The sequence below is a fragment of the Erpetoichthys calabaricus genome, chromosome 2 (genome assembly GCF_900747795.2).
Source record: "Erpetoichthys calabaricus chromosome 2, fErpCal1.3, whole genome shotgun sequence".
Lineage (NCBI taxonomy): Eukaryota > Metazoa > Chordata > Cladistia > Polypteriformes > Polypteridae > Erpetoichthys > Erpetoichthys calabaricus.
This window is the reverse complement of record NC_041395.2, coordinates 136,974,682-136,993,689: the sequence shown is the minus strand read 5'-3', so window position 1 is coordinate 136,993,689 and position 19,008 is coordinate 136,974,682. Positions and strand designations below refer to the sequence as shown.

Below are 19,008 nucleotides of genomic sequence, written 5' to 3'. Positions count from 1 at the left end.
GTGCTGTTTGGCTCAGCGACGGAGCACAGAATTCGATTCCGCTGCGTTAACCAGGAAGTCTCGTCTCGCTCATTCAGCATCAATGTGCTCCTGCTACTGCTTCAGGGGCTGTGCCCAAGCACCAACGGAAGATACTAACGATTTCCAAAAAAGTAAAAGTTTTGGATATGTTGAAGGAAGGGAACAGCTACACCGCTGCAGGACGCCATTATGGCATCACTGAGTCCACGATTTTTTTTTATTTAAAAAGGAGGAAAAGAATATAAGATCTATGGCCGCAGTGTCCTTTAACCAGGGCACAAAACGAGTTGTAAGTGGATGTAATAAGGCGGTAGTCCGGATGGAATCTGCTTTAGGGATTTGGATTGAAGACTGCTGGAAGGAGAACAACGGCGGTGCTACACAATCGCCAGAAGAGGCTCCTTTAGAAGAGCTGTAACGCTCTCCTTTGTTGTGCAGTAAAATTAAACTCATCGTTATTGGACAAGTCGTAGTGTCATTGTTGGTGAGTAACATAATTAATTTTCTACGTACAGTACTTATTACATGTACATAGTTTAGTATCACTGTACACACATTTTACTGTATACAATTTTTTTTGCATTGTACGTATTCATTGCTGGTGGACTGTCTGTCGTAATGGCTGTAACATATGTGATATCGGAGACGCTCGATATCTTTAAAATAATATTTAGGTTTTACTGTATATAAACAGTGTGTTTACATACATAATTTCAATGAATCTTACCTAATATCTAAGAGAATACAAAGGGTTTATGCTGTATATTTGTGCGGGAAATGTTTATAAGAGTGTGGGAGAGTTTATAAGGGCTTAAAATACATAAATATAACCATATGAACATATGGTTTTTACTTCGCGGATTTTCACCTTTCGCGGGGGGTTCTGAAACGCAACCCCCGCGATCAAGGAGGGATTACTGTATTAGTGAGTACCATTTTCATTACACTAGCAAGTGTTTTCAAACCAGTTAAAACTGCCAGCTAAAGACCTCATTCTCACATTAGTGTCTTTTATAGCTGATTGCAAGACAAATATTGAGATAACAAACGGTTGCTAAGACACACAACAGAAAGTATTTTATGAAGCTGTGTCACTTCATCATAGTCAGAAATTCAGAAAAAGTTAAAAGAAATGAAACAAATGTAAGAGCATTTAGCTTCTCCAGAAAAGACCCAAACCCTGTCAGATGCACACAACTTCTTAACATGCGGAATACAAAGATGTTTACAGGTATATCTAGCAAGTAAACACAAGCTCAGCTGGATGCAAGTTCACGCCCACCTGGTAAAGAAAGCACAACAAAGGTGTACTTACAGTGAAGACTGAGGAAATTCAGAATGCCGCCTGGAATTCTCAGCAACTTCTACAGGTATGCCATTGAGACTATTCTCTCTAGCTGCATCACAGTCTGGTATGGGACTACACTGTCAGAGATCACATGTGCCTACAGAGAGTAGTGAAGACTGCCCAAGCCTCTTCAAGGACTACCATCACACCACTCTAAGGCCCCCGTCTAGAGTACTACATTTTTGTTAAAAAACACTGACATTTCTTCCATTCTCATCTTTCATCCATATTACACTGCCGTTTTCAACTCATGAAAATGAATACTTCTGAAAACGCTCTCTAGAGCTGTGGTGTTTCAGTGTGGATGGGCAAAAACGAAGATTTCTTGAAATGCAGACTCTATCGCCCTCTTGTTGGTTTATGCTTATTATGCAGCTCTTCCCTTATTGGATCCTGCTCATTACAACGTCTCATTCCCTGATGGCCACCCCTCATGGAAGAAAAACTTATTATGAAACGGTGGTCATAGAAGAGTTGCTGTCCATGGCGCTTGTTGCTTTGCTTACCTGTATGCATCTAAATTGTGTTTTGTGCTATTTTTATAACTGTGGTCAAGCTGCTAGTCACACTGCATGATAGAGTCGTCAGTTTATATGTGCTCAAACTGCACAAGCATGTTTGGTCTGATTGACATGCCAAGACTGGGTGCTCAGATTATACTTGTACAATGTACAGTAATCCCTCGCTATATCGCGCTTCGCCTTTCGCGGCTTCACTCCATCGCGGGTTTTATATGTAAGCATATTTAAATATATATCGCGGATTTTTCGCTGCTTCGCGGGTTTCTGCGGACAATGGGTCTTTTAATTTCTGGTACATGCTTCCTCAGTTGGTTTGCCCAGTTGATTTCATACAAGGGACGCTATTGGCAGATGGCTGAGAAGCTACCCAGCTTACTTTTTTCTTTCTCTTGCGCTGACTTTCTCTGATCCTGACCTAGGGGGATTGAGCAGGGGGGCTGTTCGCACACCTAGACGATACGGACGCTCGTCTAAAAATGCTGAAAGATTATCTTCACGTTGCTATCTTTTGTGCAGCTGCTTCCTGAAACGACATGCTGCACGGTGCTTCGCATACTTAAAAGCTCGAAGGGCACGTATTGATTTTTGCTTGCTTGTTTTTCTCTGTCTCTCTCTCTCTTTCTGTGCTCTTGACGGAGGGGGTGTGAGCTGCCGCCTTCAACAGTTTTGTGCCGCGGTGCTTCGCATACTTAAAAGCCAAACAGCCCTATTGATTTTCCTCTGCCTTTATGACAGTCTCTGCTCCTGACTCCTTTGAAGAGGAAGATATGTTTGCATTCTTTTAATTGTGAGACGGAACTGTCATCTCTGTCTTGTCATGGAGCACAGTTTAAACTTTTGAAAAAGAGACAAATGTTTGTTTGCAGTGTTTGAATAACGTTCCTGTCTCTCTACAACCTCCTGTGTTTCTGCGCAAATCTGTGACCCAAGCATGACAATATAAAAATAACCATATAAACATATGGTTTCTACTTCGCGGATTTTCTTATTTCGTGGGTGGCTCTGGAACGCAACCCCCGCGATGGAGGAGGGATTACTGTACACTCACTGTGATCACTGCTCAATGAATTTCAGAAAATTTGATGGCAACATCAGAAAAACTGCTCAAGAGACTGCTCACACTACAGAACAGCCCACTGAAACTTCTGACATAACAGAAATTCTTCCGATCGTGTGACAACATGATTGTAGGATACAATCAGGCATTGCTACCACTTTCAGACAGCATGTGAAATCACTGCAAATGACGATGAAATTCAGGCCGGCTCAAAAAATCAGTGAACAACTGAAAATGTGGCTTAAAACTGTGGCAAAGTTACATAGTGTATACCTGGTTAAAGATGTCTGTGCTGCGTGCACACCCAGCGTAGGCTATTGATTATATCGTATGTGTTTTTGGACATTTTAATGTGGATGAAAATACGTTCATAAATTATGTGAAAATGCTTGTGTGGGGAGAGATCTTTTTTGTTTAAAAATGACATTTTTAAATGAAGATGTAGTAGATTAGATGTAGCCTAAGACAGCTCTGCGACCAGGTCAAGGACTGCTGCAGATGGGTTGTGAGTTGCTTGTCTTTACAATGGCAGTAGGTCATAGTGGATCCACCCCGATTTACCAAGGGGGACTCAGACCCCAAGGTCCATTTTGACATTTGCCTCCCCTCCTCCCATGAATCGTGAAGACACCTGCATGGGAAAAAATGGGTCATGACACCAGAAAGCTTAAGAAACACTGGCCTAAGACACAATACCTTAAAAGAGTCCAAAAAGAAGGCATATAACTCTACCCACCCCCAAAACACTCTCTTCACACTCCTGTCATTCAGCAGCAGATGATAACAGCGTGTGAGATCTAGGATCTTCAGACACAGAGATATGTTTACCCCAGGCAAACATATAAATGAATAACTCTTTCCCCTCTCCCTCCATCAACACAACTGATTAACCAACTGCTAAAATTCTGTCTTTGCTTTGTAGTGTTTTTAATTTGTCGAAAATTTAACTGGGCAAGATTTGAAATCAGGACTCTGTAGCTATGAGGCAGAATCTGTACCCACTGCAGCACTTTAAAATAGTTTTTAATTCAAATAATGCTCGCTTCTCAGATTTGTTTTTCTCTTGAGATTTAATAGATTGATTGACTGATCACTGATAAATATTTGACTAATTAATTAATATACTTTCAATGTAAAATTAAAATATAATTAGTAATGCACTTCACAGGAACTTGGAACCTGATTATATTAGTTCTCTTTATAACCCTCAAAAATATTTGCACCTGGTGCATGGAAAAGTAAATGCGAGTATTTCAAAGGTTGAAGCTATTTACCATTTGATGGAAGTGTAAACCAGCATAACTGCCTGAAAAGGCCACGTTGTTTCCTCTTTGTTTTCCAGATTATCCTCCATTCAGGCAATTAGAGTGAAAGTTCAGTTAATTCATCTCTGCTCAATATGGTACACAGATAAAAGATGCAGTCATATTTTGTTAAAAACAATGCACAATTACATATAGAATGCAAACTGTAACCAACATGGCATATCCACATTTGTTAATGTTGGTCCTTCAGTCTGTTGCTGATATCAACAGTACCTTGATGGAAATGACTGGCAATGAGAACATTTTTTTTTTTAAATGATCGGCTACAATTGATTGTTTTCTAAATTTTGTAATGGGTTCTCCCTAAAGTTTGTAACATCTTTTGTGAACTACCTGCTTTTTACTGCAATCGTATATAAATGTATGTTTTTTTACAACAGTTAATTCAATTGGGACCTTGATTCAGTACAGTACACTACAGAAGTAGAAGTAAGAAATCTCAGCAGTTTACTACGAAATCCCACAGATTGTTCAAGTGAAGTATTTTTAAATGCTTGTGAGGCCCAACAGCCAAATAAAAGTTCAAATATGTCATTAATGTAATTTTTCTAGCACTCACTCACTGAAACACACTCTGTATGCCTTACTGTGATGTACTTTTAGATATTACATTCAAGTAATAGTTCAAGACCCTATTCAGTTCAAGTTATCTATTTATATATGAATAACACAGTATGCAGCCACGTCTGGTCCAGGCTTTGGTCTCCTTGCCTCTGGACTACTGCAAGTAACCTCTGGCGGGAGTACCTGTATGTGCTATCAAGGTGCTGCAGATGGTCCAGAATTCACTGGCTTGTCTTGTACAGTATTTAACCATCTGAGATGGGCACATGTCACACCTCTCTTCAGGTTGCTACATTGGCTCCCTGTAGCAATACACAATAAGTTCAAATCCCCGATGCTTGCCTACAGATTAGTCAGTGGGTCAGCACCAGAGTATAAGGACACACTGGTGAGGTGCCATGCTCCTTCTCGCCCACTTAGGTCCACCAGTGAACAGCATCTGGTCATGCCACCCATGTGTGCTATCAAGTCTCAATCCAGATTCTTTTCCTGTGTAGTTCCTAGTTGGTGGAATGAGCTGCCCACCTCCATCTGAACTTCTGACTCTGAATGTATTTAAGAAGCAATTAAAGACCCATCTGTTCTGCAAATATCTGTCTAATTGATAAGGGAAAAAAAACTTTGCTCTGTGATGTTTTATATTGTTCGTTAATTTGTTGTTTGACTAAGTTTAATTGCTTTATTGATGGTAATTCATGATTGTATATTTTTTAGTTATTATTGTGGCAATTGACTCTTTGTTACTTGTTCTACTACACTTGCTAAACAAACAGGCCCTAGCCTAACGTTACTTGATTATGTTTATCTCTTATGTAAGTATTAGATAATGTAAATATAGTGCAAATTTGACTGATTGACTCACTCACTCATCAACAAAAACGCTGTTTTCCATTTAGTTCAAAAGCTGAAATTTGGCAGGAGATAGCATATCCCCGTAAGTATGGTATATCCTAGTATATCCCTGGTATAGGCCAGTAAGTATCCACTAAGAAAGGACATTTCATTATATCGATAATTAGGGGTAAACCCCCCCACAATAGGAAAACTAAATACCCCAAAATCTCAAAAATGCCTTGACAGATTTGGTTGAACTTAGATGGTGCTATAGAAAAGAGAAAATTAGTTGGCACGTTTTTTTTATTTCTCTTTTTATTTGTCGATACCCACCTTAATAAAAGGTTAAGTGCCTGTGTGTCTGTCTCTGTTTCCATCCAGTTGTTATGTTTCTGTTATTTCAAAAGGTGCGCATCACATAACATTAAACTGTTTTTACAAATCTCATGCTAAATAGCATATACTGTACATGGTGCATTTCAAATGTTAACACTGAGGCCTATGCTGAATACTTAGATTTCAACTTGTTTAAGATGAGTTGCACAGCTTGTTTACTAATATTATGCTAACTTACATGTTGACACTGCACTGAAAGCATGCTTTATGCAAATGAAGGACTAGTAGAACTGATTGACAGGCCACGCAGATACAACCAGAAAACAATAGGGTGGACAACCTTAGGTGGGGCATTGCCCTGGACAGGAAAAAAGAAACATCATCATGTTATGAAATGGAAAAAGAAGGTTTAGCAAACTCAATGAAGATATAAAGCTCAGTAGTTAGCAAGCACTGTTTTTGATGTTGACAACCTGCACTCTTAGATGCATAACAGCTCTCATATTTCAGTCTGTCAACCTCCTGAAATGAAGTATTGAGCATCACAAAGACCTGCTTCAAACAGATGACAACCGAGCAGATCCCCTTGGAATGTCAAGTGCCATGAAGCACTCATGTATGAACGGTGAAGGGGTGGGTGGTGGTGGTTAATCGAGCGCCACAAATCACCAACACATAAATGACATGTGAGGGAGGGTGGGATTTTGTATGGGATATCGAGCGCTGTGAAGCACCGACGCATAAACAACAACATAGGGGGTCTGACCTTGTTATACTATGTACAGTATTATTAATTTTAATTTTACTGTTCTCTGTGCCCACTGTTATAGACTCATTCATACAGGCAGACCAAATATGGTACAGAGGGGCACAGCTTCAGTAATTAGAATTGCCGAGCCAAGCACAGGACTAGAGAGCCACAGACAACTGGAGAATTGAATAGTCAGCCTAAAGACAGACTAGTATATTTCTGTCTTCTGTCAGTACACTATTTTCTTTCCTTGTTGGGAGAATGAGAACTGTATATAGGCATTGTGCTACTCCTGTATTTTTTGAAGGTGGGGCTGGAATCCTTCCTGTCCTTGTTTGGATCGGAGCCAAGAGCCTGCACAAGGAGCAACGAGTATATAAGAATGGACACCTACGGCCAACACTTTGACACTTCCGGGCGGGAGAGTATGTCTTCCGTCCGAGGCCGGGCAGAAGATTATTTCTGCTGTCTGGCTAAAATCCTTTCAGTGTGGCAACGAAAGATGGCAGGCTGCGTAGGTCGAGCCTCCCACATGCTTGATATGTCTGTCATAAGCTTCCCGTTTGTAATGCCGCGTAAAACCGTCAATAAAGAGCTAGAATTATCCTAACTTGTCGTGTAAGCTTGTAACCGTCATTTTGCATGCTGGGTGGGATAATATTTTTTTTTTTTATTTAAATTCAGGTTATTAAAACTGGTTTTGGGCGAGATGTCCGCAAAACGAAACCGCCAACTCTGCATTTCAATTTTTCTGTCTGACGATTTCAATAGTTTCTCAGAGCCCGGGCTTTTTACAGTTGTGACGGGCGGCCGGGTCCCATGCCCAGCCGGGACACCCCTGCTGCATATGGGAGCAGCCATGGACTTCTCAGTACCTCCCCCAGGACGCTTGGTGGCAGCCTCCCTGGGCGACGATGGTGCCTCAGTTTCCCGCAGGGCTCCATGGGAGATGGAGTTCTCCACAACCATGTGGGGATCTGGGGTGGCCACCAGGGGGTGCTGCACAGAGCCAACCTGGACACCTCTACAGCCCCGCCCGGAAGTGCAATTAGCAACAGGTGATCAAGCACCTGGAGCACTTCCGGGTGGGCTATAAAAAGGGCCAGCATCCACCACTCAAGAGCCAGGATCTGGAGGAAGAGGATGAGGTTGCCTGGGAGGAGTGGTGGTGCCAAGGTGGAGGATTGTGTGTTGTGGGTTCAGTTCTTTAGGGACTGTCTTGTGGCTGGGGGGTTCATGGGGAAGACGTGCCCTCCAGCTGAAGAAAAATAAGAGTGCTTGTGTATTTTTACACGTGCCTCTGTGTCAGACTGTACCGGGTCGGGAGCTATATAGCGCCTTTTACACAGTATTTACATAAAACTCTTAACTGAGTATGGGCTCAAAGCACTTATACTTATTTATAAAAATAATAATATGGTAACTTATGTACATAAACACTCATAATACTGAATAATGATACTTTTGTTAAATTTGACATCAATTGACAGTTACGTAGCATACTGTATTCAGCAAACAAAAATACAGCCAAGTGGATTAATTTATCATCCTTCTGAAAAAATTAACCCCTGAAGGCACATTACAGGTAAAATACAGTTCTGCTGACCCATGCCAACTGGACATCCTCCATTTTGAACATTGTACAATATTATACCCCACAATTACGTGTCAGGGGCACAAATCTCTGTACCCACCGGATTGCTAATCATGTTTAACTGACTAAAATTTATACATTAAAATATCTTTACAATGTCCTAAAACCAGCCAGATTGTTGATGTTATCTTTACAGGGTATGTTCCAGCAAAGATGCTTGGTTTTATCAGACTTTTTTGTTCCTGTGCGCAAAGACTGGCGTCGCATGTACCTTCCAGGTTAAAAGCAAATGTTTGCAAAATGGATTGTTAGGACAGTCAGTCTCTATGTCCTTATATGCTTCTTTCTGCAAGACAGCTAACCTATTCTGGAGAGATGGTGCTGAAGACAGGAAGTCATAATCAACAATATTTTTTTTTTTTTGATTTTGAGGAGAATGGATACTGTTTTAATCTAATAGACTCGTGGTATGCAATGAAATAAAAAGTTTTTATCCATAATATTCTCAATCACAATTAATGCAATTTATGGTTGTGCGGTGCTGGGGCCTATCCCAGCAGCATACATACACACACCCACACTCAAGCACAGTCAATCTGGAATCACCAAATTTACCTAACCTGCATATTTTTGGGGTTGTTTAAGAAAAACTCAGGTAGATGCAGGGAGCACATGCAAACTTCACAAATTAAAATATTAGCATGAGATTCAAACCCATGAACCATGAGGCTACAGCATTATCTACTGCAACACCCTCTACCGTTCATGCATTTTTAAATTTATTTTTGATGAGTAATGCAAATACGTTTTTAAAACTTTGTATTCCTTTTGTCTTTTTGTTTTGGTAAAGATCAAGTGCTGCTTGGGACTGTACATACTGTAAGTAATGACTGTTCAGTACTCTGGAGAAAGGCCAGAGAGTGAGAGAGGTGGTGGCCCTTTATGAAGTTCTGGCCAGGTTCAGCTTTACAAACTTTAGAATAGTCCAGTCTTTCTTTTGTCAAATAGTATTCATTGTTCATTCTTTTCCAATTTAATTGCAGTTAAGTTTTTTTTATTGCATTCTCTACATCTAAACTAACATACATTCAATATATTTTTTTTCTTTAATGTAAAATTAGAGTTTGCATTTTCTCCCCATGTCTGTGTGGGTTTCCACCGGGTGCTCCGGTTTCCTCCCACAATCCAAAGACATGCAGGTTAGGTGGATTGGCAATTCTAAGTTGGCCCTAGTATGTGCTTGGTGTGTGGGTGCTTGTGTGTGTCCTGCGGTGGGTTGGCGCCCTGCCCGGGATTGGTTCCTGCCTTGCGCCCTGTGTTGGCTGGGATTGGCTCCAGCAGACCGCCGTGACCCTGTGTTCAGATTCAATGGGATGGAAAATGGATGGATGGATGGATGGATGGATGGATGGATGGATGGATGGATGGATGGATGTAAAATTCTTTATTTGCTTTCCAAACTGCTTTGTAATATTCTCAAAGAAAAGATGAAAAGCACTGAATAAAAAATGATTATTTAAATGTTTGCAACATAGCATAGAAAATGAGAGAAATAGACCAAGGTAAAAATCCTAAAACAGCCACCATTTCCTTCAAGCTACTATGGACAGACACATTTTCCACTGTCTAATTTTCATCACTTCAAGGCCCCTACTTGGGCCCTTATGTCAACTTGATGGCATTTTCTGATTTTATTCTCTGAGTCTTTTTCTGTACACACAACAAGATTCTACTACCTTACTTCCTGGATTCATTCTCTCCTCTCCACCCATTCATCCATATAGCCCTCCATCCATTTTCTGAGATAGATAGATAGATAGATAGATAGATAGATAGATAGATAGATAGATAGATAGATAGATAGATAGATAGATAGATAGATAGATAGATAGATAGATAGGACCCGAGGCTAACACAGTAGCTAAAGACGTCGGTTGTGGATAAAAAAGAGGGCGGGAATGTTCAGACTAGATAATCAGCTGCAAGAAACATTTATATTTGCAGTAAAAAAAACCATTACAAATCAAGAAGTAGGAAAACTTATTAGGATGGTGCTGTAAAACCTCAATAAAACTTCAGTTTTTAAAGTCTGCCTGAATCCCACGTTGTTCTGAACCATAATATATCATAATGAACGTGGTATGTCAACCATCACAGCATAAAAAATAAAAAACTGTCTGTAGCGTACTGTAATTTCATACCTGTTTTAATTTGACTCTTCTCCATGAACCTGTTTATTACAATTTACATTTGTTGTGAGCTGCTTTTGTCAGCATCAGGCATACGGCAGGAACAAACCTCAGATGAGGTGCCAGTCCATCGCTGCACACACTTATACACACAAACTTCTTTAGTCATAATGAATTAAATTTCACTCATCAATATATTTGAAATTCATGTCTTTGAAGTGTTCAAGGAAAACTTGGTTTTGGTTAGACATGTCTTTATGATGTATACTTCCATCCATGTAATATACCATCACAAAGTGCTGTACTCAAAATAAACACCAACATGCTAGTATTAAAAACAGAGAATGTAGACCTCTGAAGCTGTGAGACAGAAATGCTATTCACTGCAGAAAAGCCTATTTTTTTACTTATCGTGTTGGTAACTGCAGTTTGAATATCACAGACTCCAACAGAGTTTCTTACCTTCAAGACACATTTGATAGTGGAAAATGGAGTTATTCCAATATCGGCCAGCACCCAGCTATCTTCCAAAGTAGCTCCAGCATAAGAAAGCTCCAAGAACTGATGACTTTGCTTATTATCAATGAGTTGCAAATGAAAAAAATCCTGGAGTATAGAAAAATGAAAAAAAAACACAGAAGATATTCTCTTAAAATCTTTATTGCATATTATTTCTATGCATCAGTTCTTTAACAAACTTAATAGAGAGTCTCAGAGAGCTGATGCCTATCCTCCTTTTAGAAAAACTGACAATTATTCTGTATCCAGCAGGGGGCACACCCTCCCTGGAAATGTATTAATCATAATGATGCCATTTAATTCATCCTTCAGCGGTGATGCCTTTTAAGTTTTTAAAGAATTTTGTAGAATTAATAACCTAACCCTGAGCCTGAAGAGGAAATTATAAAAACATTTTGTCCAGACCAAAGAAGAAACTGGAAGGACAGCTGATGTTTCACACACTTGGTTAGTTGTATCATGTCCTTGACTTTACTTACTTTAATGAAACCAGCTGTCTTCATTTCTTTAATCAAAGTTAACTTTGTTATCATCGGGCACTTACATTTCATTAATTTCTCCATATGAGAAATTAAGTTACAACTTTCTGTTGATCTGTTCTTATTTTAATGATCAGAACATTGATGGTGAGAGGTTGGGAGTGTGCACTGAGTGTGCACATGCCAAACCACCTGGATTGGGACCCAGGTTTATCGGGTGACACCTCACCTCAAGATGGAGGACCTGCTTGCAGGGCTAATTGATAGTGAGAAAATAACACAAACTTTGAGAGAAAAAATATATTTGTTTTGGAATTGTTGCTATGTACTGGTTCTTGGACACAAGGTTAATAACTTACTGAGACATTTGTCTTAAGGAGTTTACTGTGACTCCATTTCCAAGGCAAATTATTTTTGTTTTCTTTACACACACACACACACACAGAGAACAGGGAAAATTAGTCAAAAACAGTGCAAACTATAAATACTAAACTGCTCTGTGCTGGCCTGAGAAATACATCATTAGCATATACTTGTTACCATACCATACCATACCATATTTATTTGTTGAGCGCTTAAAAACACAGCATTACAACCGACCAAAGCGCTGTACAGTTAAAACAAACAGGACTAAAAACAAAATATTAAAGCAAACATTAAGAGAGAATTTGAACTAAGAACTAGAAACAGGTCAGAGGACCCAATAAAATAGAGAAAATAGCGAAAAACAAGTAGAAAATGAAACAAGTTAAGAATTAAAAGCCAATGTGAAGAAGTGTGTTTTTAAGCGTAATTTGAATGTGGCAACTGAAGTGGCTTGTCTAACCACTAAGGGTAGGGAGTTCCAGAGCCTGGGTGCACCGATGGAGAAAGCCCTTTCACCACGAGCTTTGAAACATGCCTTGGGAACGTTAGAAGGAGCTGATCTGCGGATCTAAGACCGCGAGGGGGGTTGTATCGATGGAGCAAAACACTCAAATAGGCGGGGGCTAGACCATTTAATGCCTTATAAGTTAGGAGGAGTATCTTAAAATCGATTCTGAATCTAACCGGCAGCCAATGTAAGGTTTTTAAAATTGGAGTAATATGTTGGCCTCTGCCACTCCCTGTTAGAAGCCTTGCAGCCGCATTTTGAACCAGTTGTAGTCTAGAAAGAGTGGCTTTGCTGATACCATAAAGGCAGGAATTAGAGTAATCAAGCCGGGACGTAATAAATGCATGGATTACTGATTCCAGGAGATGGTTAGACAGAATAGGCTTGAGTCTGGCGATATGCCTGAGCTGGAAAAAACAGGATTTTACTGTGCTGTTGACTTGAGCATCCATTTTCAGGAACGATTCCATTTTGATTCCGAGATTAAAGACAGATGAAGTTACTGGAGTGGGAAGAGAGTCGAGGCCAAAAGATGGAATCTGTTTGTAGTCGGGACTAAAAACAATGACCTCGGTTTTTGAATCATTCAGGAGAAGGAAATTTACAGCCAGCCAATCCTTAATGTCAGATAGGCAGTCAAGGAGAGGTTTGTTTCAACATGGATACCCACTTAATTTTGTGCACAAAGCTGTTTTCTTGGAAACCACCCCCTATTTCACCATTTTCACCTATGAATGATTCTTGGCTCATGACAGGCTTAATTTTGCCTGCCTTTCACAAAGGAGTCTGAGATCATGCCAGAATGTCGGAAGCTGTCATATGGCAATAGCCATTACCACAATACTTTCTCAATGTATTGTATCCACTATAAGGCGACTATATTCCTAGGAAAATCTTTGGACAGGCTCCAATATATGATAATTAGCTTGATTCTTATATGAGAAAAAGAGAAAACCGTAAAAAAAAGGTTAGAGTCCCTCCAACCACAGCAGCTCCTTGATGACACATTTGCATAGCTGCCCATGCGAGAGTCACATACTATAGAAATGCAACCATAAGAACATCGCCAGTCCTTAAGAAGCAGTCCCCTTAATAGGTTGCTTGTTGTAAGAATACTTGCTCACCTCAAGGCTCAATTCTCTTATGGCTTCCATAGGTTCACAAATGTTAAAACCCTGTCTTGCTAAGAAGATCCCTACTTGGGCCCTTATGCCTTTTCAGCTCCTGCCAGGCTACTTATAACCTTTTATATGACTCCCCTCACACATTTGTTGTCACCTTTTGCTTCCTTGAGATAGAAGTCTCAGCTGAGAATATTTCAACCTAGCTCAAGAAGCAGAAGAAGACCTCTTCCCCACTGAATATCTGATCCACAAAGCTTATGCCATCATTCATTCTCATTGCACATGAAGCCAGGATCCTAAACTTATTGCAGCTCTACAACAATCATACTTTCTTTCTGTCTTTTTACAAAACAGATACTCTGGAGTTGGAGAGACTCTGCTGTGCCTTCATTACCTTACAGTCAGAAGACTGCAATCTTCTTAATTGTCTTCCTGCATTAGTTATTTCATGTTAGAATTAGTTCAAAATGCAGCTGTCAGATCCTCTCCTTTGACATTTATAATGATAATATAATTTTGAGTTCATATCTAATAGGCAAAGATTTTGAAATCCTCATAACAATTACTGAACTAAGGGGTTGCTTTACTTTTTCATTTGGAAAATCAGTGCAAACCTGTGGTGACATCTCTTATACAAACTCTTAGTTAGGTTTTCATTTTGATGTGTTTGCAGATCTTAACAATAATTAATTAATTTTCTGTCAGATGAAACTCAGGCTTTGCACTTTATTGCACGGTTCATGAGAGAGAAGATTACAAGTCTTACTGTTTATTAAGAAAGTAGTGTGATGTTTTGACTTCTAAATATTTCCCCATCTTATCTACTTTCCTTGTGGAATAAAAGGAAGCGCATCAAAATTCAGAATGGCTTTGATGCAATTAGTGAGAAGTCAAGCAAAATGACACCTTCTATTGGCTAACTAAGAAGATTACAATATGCAAGCTTTCGAGGCAACTCAGGCCTCTTCTTCAGGTAAGATGTTGGAAGCATTCCTTTCCTATAGTCTGTGGTGAGATTTTTGGCCTTGTTTCATTACAGGTATTCACATGTGGTCTCTTCTGGCAAAACAACAAGCAGGAAGGAAGTGATACTTGGTATCTTTGAGGCTCAGATGATGTGCATGCAGACTGTTATTGTGAGGCATACTGCTTGCAAATGTGTGACTGTTGGATACCAAGTCTGAGAAACTGCAATGCTGCATCCATTTGCAATGAGACATGAAAGGGTACCGTGTGCTCTGTTCCACAGAAATGTGGTTGAATATAAGCATTTCTTGCACACTATTTACAATTGCACTGGCCGTACACTTCACCCCACAAGCACCAGATAAAACATAGACATTTGTACTTAATGAGCAGCAGTCTCTTGTGCACAGATGTAGAAGCTCTTTTCAAATCATGCTCGATGATTTGGAATATCTCATGAAGAAATGCTGACCTTTCAGTCTTTTAAGGGCATTTTCCTCTTATTATGAAGACATTGCACTCATTTATCTTTCCCAACATTACCAGTACACATGAAATCATGCACTCAGACACTTCCTTTGCTGTGACTTCAATTCCTGTAGTTTAAATAAAGAGACACCTTTCCTGTGCAGCAGAATCACTATTAGGGTACATCATTCTCTACCTTTGGTAAATCTCACCACACCTTTGTTCCTTTATCTGCTGTGTATAAACTAAACTAAATAGAGTTCCATCCACAATGAAAACTAAGCCAACGCTTGTTGAGCAGCATCTCATGGACTGCAATGGAATTTTTGACCGTTCCAGTGATCCTAATAAATACTCAAAATCACTCACGCTCTTTGTTAAACAGAGGCGTAGCTAGGGTTTTCAGCGCCCGGGGACGACTGAAGATTTCGTGCCACCTCCTGTTTGCCAGAATGCAATGGGGAACATCAATTTGGCACCCCGTGGATGCTGCGCCCGGGGACAGATGTCCCCCCTTGCCCCCCCTTAGCTACGCCACTGGTGTTAAAAGCAATCAGATGGGCATAAAGTCAATACAAGAATAAACTAGACAGAAATTATTCTTAGTGTGTGTCAGAGTCGGCCTAAATGCTGTTGAAAAATGTTACCAGGAATACCACAATTTTATTCTTTGTTAACAAAGAAGCAAAATACAGTTTACACTCACTTTGAAATTGAAAACAGGAAACCTTCCTGTACACCTGTAAGTAAGTCAAGTTTTATTCTACAAAATAATCATGATATATGTATTACCTTTAAAAAATAAACATTCACAAAGTAGCAGGCTCACACTGCATTTTATTTAACATCCTCAGAAATTTCACAGATCATTTTCACAGAACATTTACAAATTCTCACTGTCTCTGTCTGCTGTGCTTCTGTACTTTATTGAAAAACACCATACTGTCATTGCCCAAGAAAACTGAAGGAGCAGGACTGAGCGATTGCTACCCAGTGGCACTTAAGTCTGTGGCTATAAAGCGCTTAGTGCCATTAATAATGATTCACAATAACACTATCAATCTCTTTTCATCAAGCCAAATCAGGAGGTCAGTGGAATAAACCATTTACTTGGCCTTACATATTATTACCTTTGAACACCTTAACAGGAGAGTCACCTATTTCAGGATGTTCTTTATTCATTACAGCTTAGCCTATGATATAATTGTTCCCTTGAAATTTGTGCCTGTGTAACTCCATCTGCAAATGATTTTGGATTTCCCAAAAACATGAAGAGATGTTAAAGTTAGTCAACAAATACTGTGCTCAGATCCTAATTTGGGATCCTGAGGCAGTTCGTGGTGTTAGTTGTGGCAACACACTGTATCAGTGCATGCTCCAAACCTCAGCAAATACTGCTTGGCTTTAAGGTTGCTGTCTTAACTCTGGGCTTACATCAAAAATTGTTCTGACTTCTGGCATCATTATGTCATATGCACTTTCATCAACACACATGAGAGAAAGAACATCGAAATGTTAGGAGAGCTGCTCAAAGATAATCTAAATTATATGAAGAGATGTGAACCAATCCCTGTTGTTATAGTTACTGTACAATAATATAGGATTCCATTCACCCAAGACACAACTGTTGGCACCTCTATAGTTGGGAAAATTTCAACTGTATGAATAAATAATTACAAAGTATATTAGTGAAATTGAACTTATTTTTATGAATTTTTATTGAGATGATGAGGATAATGTATCTAAATATCCTTCAATTAGTCAGCCACCTATATATATCCACGTAATCGGTTCAGGGTATCCCAACAACAATCTGTGAAAGGTGAGTACCATTTTAGGGTACGCTCATATTTACTTTAACAAGGCTAATTAACAGTTGATAAGTAATCTTTGTAACGTGAGTGAAAATGCACAGTACCTTAGAGAATAAAAATTGCACAAACAGTGGGGGAATGTGCAAACTCTACCCTGACAATTAGAGGAAATTCAAAACCAGGTCTTTGGAGCTGCTGTATGAGGCACCATCGCTAACTACTTCACTATTGTTTTGCCTGAAATATGTCTACTTATATTAAACCATAAAAGCCTACATAGTATTATATTATAACAATGTTATCACCTACCCTGATAACAGCTTACAATCTTAAAAGATTTAGCAAAAACACAGCTCAAACAAACATAACATTAAATACCATTTTCTAATCCACCTAATCTGAGATCCTGAGGTGGTTTATTGTGTGGTGGGTGCGGCAATGAGCTGTATCAGTGCATGCTCCGAAACTCTCTCTCACTTTCTCTCTAATCCTGTTTAGGGTTGCCAGATCAGCACCAGGTGCAAAGTAGGGGATGGCCCTGGACAGGCTGCCAGTTCATCACAGGGCCCATGCACATGCACACACATATACCCACATTACCAGTCAATCGAAACCGGATGTCTTTAGAGATCTGGGTTGATAACCAGAGTATCTGGAGAAAATCAACACTGACATGTGAAGAAAGTGGCAAATAGACACAGACAACAACTAAACTGATGGCAACAATTAGATTTGAGTAGTAAGAAAAGTGCTATATAAATGTAAAGAATTATTATTATTTAAACTCAGGGGGCTTGAGATCCCAGCACTACCCACTGCACCAACAAGTACTGCTTACAATCACATACAAGTGATAGATAGATAGATAGATAGATAGATAGATAGATAGATAGATAGATAGATAGATAGATAGATAGATAGATAGATAGATAGATAGATAGATAGATAGATAGATAGATAGATAGATATCCAATACAACAACTCAGAATTTGTTTTTTAAAGTTTTATTACCTTGACCATCATCTTTATAGCCTGGATTGTTTGGTCCTGGGAAATGTCAAAAGGCTCACATAACCCTTCAAAAGCAATAAAAATCCTCATGGCTGTGGACAAAGAAAAAAAATAGGTTTCCTTATCTTCTTCAATGAGAGCAGTTAGTAACAGTAACAAATATTTTCACATAAAACATTGGCAGCAGTATTAGTATGCCAAAAGCAGAGGGCCCACGGATGGACAAAGACGATGTATGCTAGACAGAGTGAGAGTAAGTGAGAGCTGGGAGACTTTAAATGTGATTCTAATAATGATAAAGGTCCCACCGAGTACACACTGCCAAGAAAAGCTCCTCCCGTTGGAGCAGGCCTTTATATAAAGCTGGCCTCATTTGTTTGTGTCATCTGAGAGTCAGCAAACAATGCCACCCATTTTTAGTCTCTTTCCTTTCCAAACTTATCCAAGTTTGCACAGCAGGCATGTGTGAACTTGCTTCAAGAAAAAGTAAACATATGAACTTGTAGATTGTTGAAGGATGGGTGCTACTTATATTCCTAGATTTGTTTTGTTTTTTTTCGGTGTGTATGTTTTCAGTTTATTCAGTGCTTCGAATTTCAGAGTTCTAGTGCGTGGTAAATCTGTGCAATATATTTATTTCAGTGAAGATGATAATTTGAGAAACTTTGACAATATGCAGGTAACTGGATGGGTTACACTGTACTCTACTGTCTTTCAGAAAGGATCTCTTTGTGCTCTTTTAAATTACAGCAATCTGTGATAAAACAGAAGCACTGTAATACCAAGTTGTTATGCTGACTGCACTTACAAAGAGATTTGACAGGAGATGAATTGGTTTTATACAATATTACATAACAGTAGCTTTCACACATTTGTCATTGTCACAAAATACTTTATAAAAATACAGCAATCAATCAGTCTTGCATTTTATACTTCACTCTTGCAAAATAATTAAGAATGCATTAATTATCATTGTATATAACACCTTCAATGGTGATTGCAGTAGACATTTACAGAACCTAACATGTAAGCATTGGGTGCTTGCCCTCCACTGGGTACCATTCTATTGCACAACACATTTTGAACCCCTTAGTGTCAGCATTTAAGTTAACAAAGCATGTCTGAGACAAAAGCCAGACTATAAAGAGAAACACCCAGAAAGACCAGGGGGAGAATGTGCAGATCACACACTGAATGTGACCAGTTTCCTAGA

The 19,008-nt window shown here is 39.3% G+C and overlaps 1 protein-coding gene across 1 annotated transcript in view; it reads right to left on the bottom strand.

Moving 5' to 3' along the window:
* The window catches only part of LOC114646374 (protein ANKUB1-like), a 39,621-nt gene extending 21,531 nt beyond the window's left edge, over window positions 1-18,090 (bottom strand). Inside the window, exons 1-2 of the mRNA XM_028794550.2 lie at window positions 17,796-18,090; window positions 11,003-11,146 (exon numbers count right to left, since the gene is read on the bottom strand). Of these exons, the coding sequence (XP_028650383.1) occupies window positions 11,003-11,146; window positions 17,796-17,885 (234 nt within the window). The 5' untranslated portion in view covers window positions 17,886-18,090. The remainder of the gene's footprint in view (window positions 1-11,002; window positions 11,147-17,795) is intronic.
* Between the last annotated feature and the right edge of the window lie 918 nt (window positions 18,091-19,008).